This window comes from Hemicordylus capensis, chromosome 2, assembly GCF_027244095.1.
Source record: "Hemicordylus capensis ecotype Gifberg chromosome 2, rHemCap1.1.pri, whole genome shotgun sequence".
Lineage (NCBI taxonomy): Eukaryota > Metazoa > Chordata > Lepidosauria > Squamata > Cordylidae > Hemicordylus > Hemicordylus capensis.
In genome coordinates, this window is record NC_069658.1 from 350,936,116 (window position 1) to 350,947,359 (window position 11,244).

Sequence of the window (11,244 nt, forward strand, 5' to 3'; positions counted from 1 at the left end):
TAGGATTATAGTCCCCAGTGGCCCATTTTTGAATGGGCAGTCTGGCAGATTACTTTATTTATAAAGCCATAAACAAATTTTGAACATAAAAGCAAAAAACAAGCTTATCTTTAAAAGAGTTGTTGAACAAAAGAACTGCTGCAAAACATTTATCCCTGCTACATACATACAGTGGTTTTATGTGATTATTGAATTGGTACAGTATTTCCATGACTTGTACATTCAAACAGGCTTCAAGAAATCAATCTGTAATTCAGAATTGCCATGTATGAATTAAAAACCCTGTTGAATAAAAACATGTAGGGCAAAGCTTTCCTTTTACAAACTGATAAACATTGATACAAAAGACCTCATATAGCATTGCTTAAAGTCATACTTTTTTGCATTTTATCTTGGGATCTGTTAGTTTGCTGTATGGGATGTCTATATCACTTGCTAATTCATCATTCCTTGTCAGTGGGTGCTAAACTTTTGAGTTTTAATATACAACTTGAAACACTATAAAGCAAATAATGATCTTGGTCCAGCTCGGGTTTGTGTCTCCATGCACATCAGACTTCATTCAGTTGGTTCTGGTTGAGCATTGTAACTGGATACATATCCACATCACAAATCTGTACCCCATTGACTGTGTGTGCTGGATCTGGGTAAGGAGCTTTTATAGAACTTGTGTGTCTGAGCCATATATAGCATTGTGGATTTGATCTTGTGTTTTAGAGCACATACAGTACTACATTGGCTCACAGACACAAGTTCTAGTTGGAAAATAGGCAGAAGGATTCAAAATGCCATTGAAACTAGAGTTGGGCCATGTAAATTGTGCTACTAAGACTGAGAAGATGAAGCAGGAAAAAGGTCTGAGTTGGAGTTATTTGCATTAAAGCAACGCAAGAGAATATAAATTCAATCTGCTCTCTCACTCAAGTCTAGTTGACTCAACAATTGTACTGAAACTACAAACACAACTTCCAGTAAACCAGAAGGCTGGTTAATCCTTCTACATGGTGTTGATCACAGTATATGAACTTCCACTTGTTGCTTGGTGTGTTCTTTTTAATTGCAACCATTATGCACAACATGGTTGTCAGTGGTGTTCAATATGAGTGCATTCCTTCTGTGATCCTAATTTAGGCCTATAACTGAGATACATTATGTTGTGTTAAAATTGCAATCTAGACTTTCATATATTCTTTATCCCTTTGTGTGATATATTTTATAACTTAGTAGAATATAGAGTGCTTATCAAGTGTACAAATGAAACAGGTTGGTTCTCTCAAATCTATTATATTGACCACAACACACTTTCTTACTAGAGATTTCTTGTTCTCTTTCTATGATTTTGCCTTGATAGAGTATCTCCAATTCCGAATTCTCAAAGTTTATGGGCAAAACAATATAGCTAATATTCCATGTGCTGAAAAGTTCCCTGTATGCAACAATGGAGGGGTGAATTTTGCTGATCTCCCTTTCTGTGTCCACTGTGTTGCAGCAAAAAAAAAAAAAAAAGTCCCTAGGCTTCCATGACACTTGGGGGCATATTTTCAGGAGGCACAGTGGACTGCAGAGGGAAGGGGGAAAATTTATCCCCATTGTGTGTGTATGTGTAGAATTTCTTTTGGCATGTTCAGCATTTGTCTAGATGCCAGCCATAACTTCTAAGATAAAAAAACAAACACTGGCTGTCATTAGTCACACCACTGGAAGGATCTCAATGGGGGTCATCTGCTGCAATATCTACCCTAGTACAAGGAAGAGGATATCTTTTAAAAAGGCACCTTTTTGTCTACTATTTTTGGCAAGCATCAAAGGGAAGCCTGTCCGGTTGTGTTACCTCAATCCATAGATCCTTTCTGCATACCTAGGAGACCGACCTCTTCCTTTGGCAATTGGGGGAGGGACACCACTTGGTTTAAGGCCCTTCCATGCTTGCAAGCTGTGTTGCTGGGGATTTCGAGTCAAACTGCAGCAACGTCCTCTCAAAAGTAGTAATGTTGAGCTATTGTCACCTAGGAATTGGCCCTAACTAGATCAGGGCCTAGGTCTGTTCTGTTCAGCCTCCATCTTCCAGGAGAGAGGCCCCCTTTTGATTTTAATTCATTCAGGTTAAATGCCCAGTTTTGACAGCAAAAGAAAGCTCAAATGAGCCTTGTGATGCAGAGTATGTGTGTTACAAAGTTGAAGTTAGCCACTTAAAGTTCCTGACTAAAACTTAAGTTCAAGTAATTTCCTTCAAGTATGTAATAAATTGGATCAATGCAGCAGCTTCTTTGCACTTAAGTTTCCTCTTTAGTAGCCAATATCCTAACCTTTTAACTGGCTGTAGCTTTAGTTTATGCTGAACAGATGCATCCATGGCTAGAGGAGGAAGGGCCACAATGAGGGGGATACAGTTGTGCTTGCTTGGGGGGGGGGTTATGACTCTCTTTAAATAGAGTAACAAAAAAGCCTTCTAATTTTTTCTTAAATGTGATTGGAATATAAACAGAACATTATATAGAATAGCATCCAGACTATTTGCGCTAGTATAAATGCTGCACTCCTGTAAAGGACATAGTGCATAGTTGCATGAAGAAATTTGCTTCTGTGTGGACTAGTTCTTGCATTAACACAGCCTCATACACAAGCTTGTATATGTACAAAAGGGGAATTCCCTGGAGCAACACATGTTGGTGGCAGAACACTCCCCCCGCCCACCCGCTTAAAGAAAAAAAAGGCCCTGTTAATACTGCTGTGGATGTTACCCATAGACTCAAAATATTTTCTACTTATCATTGAAAAACTGAGACTAAAATTTATTTGGGCTGTATGTTGGGGTGGAGACAGAATCTAGAATACTTGTGTGAGATGTTAATCTGGACTTAGTTCATTTATAGCTCTGGTATTCAATACACAAAGGCTCAAATGGCCTTTTAGCTATGTGCCGTTGTATCCAAGCTGTTTTGCTTGCATATTACAGTAAAATAATGCAACATGTAAAGATTGTCTAAGAACATGTTTCAGACCTAAAGAGGAGGAAAATAGACATCTAGTGCAAACAAGCTTTCATAGCTGAAATAGCTTATTTCAATGCTTTTTTAAAATTTTGGTATCCAGTTTGCTTTAAAAAAAAAAGTTTGGATGTGAGAAGGTGCTTTCAGATTCTTTACGATACTATGCTATACGTAAAGTAGAGGGGCATGCCAAAATCTCAAGCCTGTATCTGTCTTTAGTTTCAGCACATACTTTTTTTTTTTTTTTTAGGGCAAACAGGTATACTTGAGCTGGACCTTCATTTCACAGACTGATTTTGTGAAGTTACACTAGTGTGACAGCTTGGGCCCCGAGGGATTTTAGTTGATCTGTCAATTTCAGAATAAATGGGGATGAAAGGCTATTTGATAGCGAGAAACTGCAAAGATGGGGAAAAGCAAAAACTCCTTACCTGTTAAAATGCTTAAAAGTTTGTGAATGGCATAGATGTTCTTGGACTAAAGACTTTGGCAGAACTGAATGCAAATATGTCAGTGGTTAAGTTGATGGGTTTTAGGCAATGGTACTAGGCCATCAGCCACCTAATGGTGCAGCAGGGAAATGACTTGACTAGCAAGCCATAGGTTACCGGTTCACATCCCTGCTGGTATGTTTCTCAGACTATGGGAAATACCTATATCAGGCAGCAGTGATATAGGAAGATGCTGAAAGGCATCATCTCATACTGTGGAGGCACTGGTAAACCCCTGCAATATTCTACCAAAGACAACCACAGGGCTCTATGGTCTCCAGGAGTTAACACAGACTCAACAGTACACTTTACTTACTCGGCTGATAGCTAGTTAAGCAGTAATGTCACAGGAGAAAGGTAAAGCAAAGCATTACATCCACATGTTGCACTCCTTTCCAGAATACTATTGTGGAGGACATAAGTGCTTGCTCGATGAGCAAAGAATGATACCCCTCATTTTAACTACTGGCCAACATGCATCCTTCCCAGCACCTTGTCTGCCTTCATGACTAGCAGAAGCCAAATAAACCAAACACATATGAATGTGATAATACAGATTGCTGAATTCAGCTCTTAGCATAGAATTTGATTACTTTTCGTTAGCAGAGTGAGGGCACAATTCTGCCAGTAGATGTCTGTGTCACTTGTACAGCCACAAGACATGCTGCAATTTGATAAAGATAATTGCTCGTTTCACCCTAGAACAACATATTGTTTAGAGAATGAAACCTGCCTATGCTAAAAGCAAAAACCATGCAAAACAAATGCATGTAAAGTTTGCAAAAAAGAAAAAAAAATCTTGAAAAAGTTCCTGCTTTCCAAAGTACATTGTGAAGAAAAACAAAGCAACAAAGTAGGTTCACATCTGTCTGATATGTAACTAGTTTTGAAGGCAAAATAACTGAATATAGTTAAGGCTTTGAAGCAGGCAGTGTAGATTTCCTTTAACGTTCAATAAATATTCCTGTTTTCAAGCTGCTGTCATCTCTAATTCCACACACAGCTGTGAAGAAACCTGTTACCCTGGGATCAACACTTTGTATTCCAAGCATGAGACATAATAATGCCTGCCTGCATTTTTAATAAGCTGAGGGTTACTTTACCTCCCCCCACCCCTCGGGGAAAGGGAAAAACCTCCTTGCTTTTTTAGCGGTTTTGATATCTGTGTATTAACTACAAGATGATTGAAAACTTAAACCTCTGCAAGAAATGGAAATATACATTGAACATCTATAGCACCTCTCAGCTACTATTCTAAATTGGTGTGGTTTATCTGGTTTGGTAGACAATGTTGTAATTCGGTTGCTGTCTAGAATTAAGTCTTTTTTTCTGCCTTCTCTTGAAAGACTTTGGCTGTCATAACTTAGATAAAAAGCACTTTCAGCGCTCCATTGTGTTCCAATTTAATGAGTTGCTGACACAGCTTCCACCTGACTTTGAGAATGCCATTTGATGACTTGGTGGCCGAGAGCTGTGTCTAGGCCACTTCCGTAGGTAGCGAAACTGCTCCGAAGACCAAAGTGCCTGATGAATTTGTGAGAGCCTTGATCTTCGCTGAGGTGGCGTTACGTTCCGATTGATACCACACTATACCCTGAGGCTTCACTGGGCGCTACAGATGTGTGAGGCACCACCAAGCATTTAGAAGCAAGTCCTGATGTGCTTGTAGCAGTTCTGATAGGCGTAGATACAGAAAAAGGGTTGGTTTGGTTTTGGTGTGCGGCAGGGGCAGCAAGCTTGTCTGAAGTGAAAGAGGAGGATATGCACTGGAGCACATCCAAAGGGGAGGGAGGGGAATCTATAGCACTTCCATCGGAAGAAACTGGGCTGCCACAGCGTCCTTCTCCTTGTAGGTACCGAATGCACTTCTTTTTCCTCCTAAGAACAGTGAAGAGAGTTATCTGTAAATAAAGGGTGAATTTACAGGGTCATATTCTTAAAATGAAAGCATTCTAGCATTCATTACAGATGTGTGGCTGGAGTTCGGTAAGTAAACAAATCCCTTGTCTACTGACTCATGTCATCTCTCCTTCCCTGTATACTTCTGGAAAGTATTTCTTTAAAATGTTCTGCAGTGTGCATTTGTTTTCACTGGGCGGCAGTATAACCATATCACCAGAACTTTTTTAAAAAAGACAGACCAGTACGAAATCAGGATGCTTTTGCTGTGAGAAGAGAGATCAAGAAATTCTAGCAGTTTTAAGTATGTTGATTACTAACAGCAGTAAACAATTGGGCAGATAAGTACTAAAAATCAGGCTTTCAACATGCAGGACCAATTCCTATAGGATGTTTTTCCTCCATAGACATGGCATCCATGTAGTAATCTGTGTTTGTGTTTTAACCAGTATACCTGTTGGCTTCCCAATTTATGGACTGACAGCACAATGAGGTCTTGTAAAAATTTAGCACATGGGATGGTGCAAATGATTATTCCTATTCCTTGGAATCTGTGTAGGAAAAAAGTGACATGATCCCCCTCAAAAGCTGAGTTAGAATTGAATGGAGGGAGGAGTGAAGAGGAATAGGTGAGAATCAAGGAAAAAAAAGTATCAGTGGACAGAGCAAGAAGATATGCTAATAGTCTTTCTTCTATAAATGTACATAGTGTAGAGGTGGTCTTACTGTATTTGAGAGTGACAAGAGGATGGCAGTAGAGTACCTGAAACAATTTTTAGGTATGTTGCTTCTGCACAGAGGCATTTGGCATCTTAGGTATGCTCACTTAACACTTCTCAGACTTGTTGGTCACATCATGCCAGTCTGCAAGAGTTGCCCTCTATGCAGCTGTAGCCATCACTGAGACCTCTTATTTCAGTCCCTACATGTGCTGCACAGTCCACTGTACTGGGTTCTGAAGAGCTTTTAGCCAAGTTTCTAAAGGTAACTAGAAGAGACTAAGCTCTAATATTTGAGGGGATCTGGCAAAGAGAGGCTTATAATCACCTATGCAAAGGAAGAAATTTATTTCAAAACACATTTTGTCATTGGGGGAGGGGGCTTCATTTTATTTCATTCATTCATTCATTTATTTGTACACCGCCCTGAGCTTTTGTCTCTGGGTGGTTTATAATAGAATACAACAAGTTAAAATATATACAAAAACTTAAAACAATTTAACAATTTAAATTAATTAATTTCAAATTAATTAAATTTAATACATGATTGTTTTTAGGAGAAGAACCTTGTGGGGGAAAACGGTTTCTGAAATTACAAGCAACCTTTCCTAATCAATCCAGCTGCCTTTAGACCATTCAGAGCCAGAAGCCACCCTGTTGTGGCTTTCCTGTAAGGAAGTTGTCTGGAATGTCTCTTGTCCTTCCCGTTACTGTAAGTAGGGCTCTGACTGCTGCCCTGAACAGACCTGTGGAATGTGCATGCAGTTGAGTGCAGGGACTGCAAGTGTGATGAACTGCCAAGAAAAGAGCCTGCAAGAGGGAGCCGGGTGGGCGGACTTCCTCTTCTGTTCACTGATTCTAAGCCACTTCAGTCATGCTCTAGCTCCCAAGTGACTCATGACTCCAAGGCACACGAACTTGAGGAGCTCATTCCATATCAACCCTGTTGCAGTCTCATCTGTTCACAATCAGGTGTGTGGCTACATCATGCCAACTAATTGTTTGGGCACCAACTCTGCCTCCTAGGAGATGGGTAGCTTTATTCTGAGTTGTGTCCTGAGCCACAGTGGCTACCAGGTGTAATTCAACACAAGGTTTGTCAGTTCAGTGACTTGCAGCACAAGGTTATCAGCCTGTACAGGTGAAACTCGGAAAATTAGAATATCATGCAAAAGTCCATTAATTTCAGTAATGAAAATTAAAACGTGAAACTGATATATGAGACAGACGCATTACATGCAAAGCGAGATAAGTCAAGCCTTAATTTGTTATAATTGTGATGATCATGGCGTACAGCTCATGAAAAACCCCAAATCCACAATCTCAGAAAATTAGAATATTACATGGAACCAAGAAGACAAGGATTAAAGAAAAGAACAATATCGAACCTCTAAAAAGTATACAGTGTACTGTGCTTGATTGGCCAGCAAACTCGCCTGACCTGACCCCATAGAGAATCTATGGGGCATTGCCAAGAGAAGGATGAGAGACATGAGACCAAACAATGCAGAATTGCTGGAGGCTGCTAATGAAGCATCCTGGTCTTCCATAATACCTCATCAGTGCCACAGGCTGATAGCATCCATGCCACGCCGCATTGAGGCAGTAATTGCTGCAAAAGGGGCCCAAACCAAGTACTAAATACATATGCATGCTTATACTTTTCAGAGGTCCGATATTGTTCTATTCTTCAATCCTTGTCTTCTTGGTTCCATGTAATATTCTAATTTTCTGAGATTGTGGATTTGGGGTTTTCATGAGCTGTACGCCATGATCATCACAATTATAACAAATTAAGGCTTGACTTATCTCGCTTTGCATGTAATGCGTCTGTCTCATATATCAGTTACACCTTTTAATTTGCATTACTGAAATTAATGGACTTTTGCACGATATTCTAATTTTCCGAGTTTCACCTGTATGCGTGGTGTGGAGAGAGCTCATAAGGTCTCAAAGATGGCACACAATAAGTGCAATGTTACAAGCTGGGATGGTACACTGGTGCATCAGCAAAGTTGCTAATGACAATCACAACCACCAGATGCTTTGTACTAGCACAGCTGCAAAATTATTGCAGGGCAAAGCCTAGAATTAGTGAACAAATGTGGGGTGAAGTTAAAACTAGCTTACGTGACAGACACTCAAGGTATCTGGACATGCTATTTCCTAGATAGTGAGAAATAACCCTTTTATAATGGGATAGCAACAGACCGTGAGTATAGCAGGGTGGGTCTGCACCACTTAGTTTAATACATGTTGAAGTTGTGTATCTGAGGAGCATCCAGTTACATGATGGAGTATATATACACCCTTTGATTTCCTTAATTCACGAGACAGTCTCCCTTTAACTTGAGTGGGACTTGGGGTGTGTAGAGAAGTCAATTTCTTGTTTGTAAATGTCTGGGTAGCAATGCTATAGGGCTGGTGCTTGCACTCCATTTTTGCCCTTGAATGCAAGGATGCAGGCATGATGAAGTCTCTGGAACCACAATTCAACAAAATTTTAAAACATGCTTAGGTGCACAGAAATCAATGGGCTTCAGAACACCTGTGTTGGAATGTGGCCCACATCTCCCACTACATACAGCAGTGTATAATTATATATAATTATTATATATGTAGAAACAGGCTTATTTTGCCTCAAGTGTTCAGTCAAAAAAGCCAACTGATGCAGTGAAAGTGATTACTCTTAGCTGTAGGGTTTTGTTTTTTTTTTAAATGACCAGACCAGTTATGCCAGATTACAGGTATGCTGTTCATAGAATGCCAGATAAATCAACAGATGTGAAATGATTCTAGCTGCAACACCTGTGTGCAGAGCCCTTTACCACATGCCTGGTCTACAAGCACTCGGGTAGCTCTAGGGTCCCTTGGGAGAATGGGAGCTCAGAGCATGGCTCCCGTATCTCAAGGCAGCCCTCCTGCTCTCCTTGATATAACTTAATCAAGCTCTGGCAAATGACTAATAGTGTGATGTGCAGTGAACAACAGGGCAGGGCTGGATAGAGATACTGGAAGAGTGCACAGATCTCATTTATCTGAATGGCCCCTAGCACCATCTGTGCATGCATATGCAAGGGAAAATATGGGCCTTTATTGAAGCCTGGGCGTTCTCTGTGCATAGGCACTGTGCTGGTGGGTGGATCATACCTGTAGTCTATATAGCTAGGCCACAGAACATGGAGGAAACAGAAGAGCCAACTTCCACCCTGGTGCCTAGCTGCTGTGGCTGGCTCCTTCCTCTCTGCCCTCAGACAAGACAAAACAAAATGATGTAGTCCTGGCTAGAAAGGAGGGCAAGTGGCCCTAGAACAATGCCAGGTGCCAGAAGGGATGGAAGAAACAGCAATATCATCTAGAAAATTAATTCCTGTAGAGAGGAAGCGTGGGGATGTGGCAAGCTCTGCCCCCACTGCAGCTGCGAACAATGGTGGGCCCAGAGGGGGTGACATGTTCAAGGGCAGGAGGGAGGAGCATGTCCCAGGAGGTGGTTGGGGCGGCGGGTGAGAGGATGGTGGAAGGAGGATGGGCAGCGGGCAAAGCCCCCCCGGCCGAAGGAGGACGATGAGGCGGTGCTGCCGCTGCCTTGAGGAGGAGGGGAAGAGGACAGGCAGTGGGCAAAGCCCCACTGCCTCAAGGAGGATGGCGAGGCAATGGCAGGAAGGTCTCGCCCTGCCCCCCCCCCGGGTGAGACGGTGGCATGGGGGAGGGGACAGCTGGGCCCAACTAGAAGTCCACTAGTTAAACTATTTTTTTATACAAGTCCCCATGCAGATTCTTCTAGATTTAAAGGTGGGCTAGACATCAAAGAAATACAAGTTCATGAATTATGTGAATTCTGCTAGGTTCCTCCTGCTTAATGTGGGAAGGCAATGAGTTTGCAAGAGAACCAAGCTGCTTATGAGGAACGTTTTCACCCATGTAGCACTCATTCTAGCAGTGGGGCCTGAGAACAGTGAAAGCTCTGCGCTTGGGCCATAGCGCGTTCCATTGGTTCATTCCTTGTGGAATAGAAAATCTCAGGGTGGATGTTGAATCTGATGGTGCTGCATATTAGCACCAGTAATGGAAGAACATTGATTAACATGCAGCTCTTGTAGGAAAAGAGGAAAGAAGCAAACAGGCAAACATGTTAAACCCCAAGGTACACCCCAGTCACTTGTGTTAGTCCAAAAGCAATACTGGCCAAAAGCAAAGTGTTAGTTCTTTAGTCAATGTAAATACATTTCAAACACTTTGAGATTAAAGCTTATTAAAACTGCCACGAGTTAAATTTCTCATGGCTGCGTGAGTGCTGGCAGCCTAGCTTAGTTTCTTGACCTGCCAAGTAGCTTTGGTGAAATCTAGGACATTAGGGCATTCAACACAGATCCCACTGGTTAAAGATGACAAACCGTTTAATGACCAAGAAAGATAATCCGATCCAAATTTTCCATCAGAAAGTGGATTCAGACAACCAATCGCCCCCCAAATAATTGCAGAGTTCTGCAGGGTAATGGGAACTGGGTAAAAGGCTGATTGACTTGTGGGTGGAGGGACTCTGAAGTCCTTCTGCATTGGACCCCTTCAGACAAGGGAGTTCCTTTTTATTCCAGTCACCCGTTGAATGCAGAATCCCACATTGATTGGGAGAAACCCAACAGTGTTAATTCCACTCTGATTAGGATGGAATAATGATAGTGATAGGACACAGGCTGCAAGAGGTGGGTGGCAGGTTTTCAGATCAGTTATCCCTACATTTGAAATAAACTGTTTGGAGCCTAACTTCTGTGCTCTGCTCACCAAAGAGGTTCTTCCTAGCCTCCCACTTTCTGCAGCAGCTCCCTCCTTCCCCCACAAACCTACTCTTGAAGGTTGGAGGGGACCCTTACAAATAGCATGGGATGTGGCACAAGATGCTGCAGCAAGAAGGGGAATTGACAAGAACTGGGGCCTTCCCCTTCTGCGAGTGGAGATTCTTTCCATAGAATCACAGAATTTTAGAGATGGAAGGGACCTTGGAGGTCTTCAATTCCTCTACTACAGCAGCCCTGACAGAGGGCTGCCCAGCCTCTGTTTGAAAACTTCTAGAGAAGGAGAGCTCACCACCATGTACGGCTGACTGCTCCACTTCTGGACAGCTCTTACAGTTCAGAAATTCTTCCT

The 11,244-nt window shown here is 41.8% G+C and overlaps 1 protein-coding gene across 12 annotated transcripts in view; it reads right to left on the reverse strand.

The window, feature by feature from the left end:
- The window catches only part of TCF7 (transcription factor 7), a 185,896-nt gene continuing 174,652 nt past the window's right edge, over window positions 1-11,244 (reverse strand). For 6 of the 12 annotated variants that reach the window (XM_053294769.1, XM_053294767.1, XM_053294768.1 and 3 more), the window contains one exon: window positions 1-5,359. In XM_053294769.1, coding sequence (XP_053150744.1) covers window positions 5,047-5,359 — 313 coding nt within the window. In that variant the 3' untranslated portion in view covers window positions 1-5,046. Of the gene's footprint in view, window positions 5,383-11,244 lie in introns of all 12 variants that reach the window. The other 6 variants (XM_053294780.1, XM_053294778.1, XM_053294775.1 and 3 more) reach the window with 3 other exon arrangements.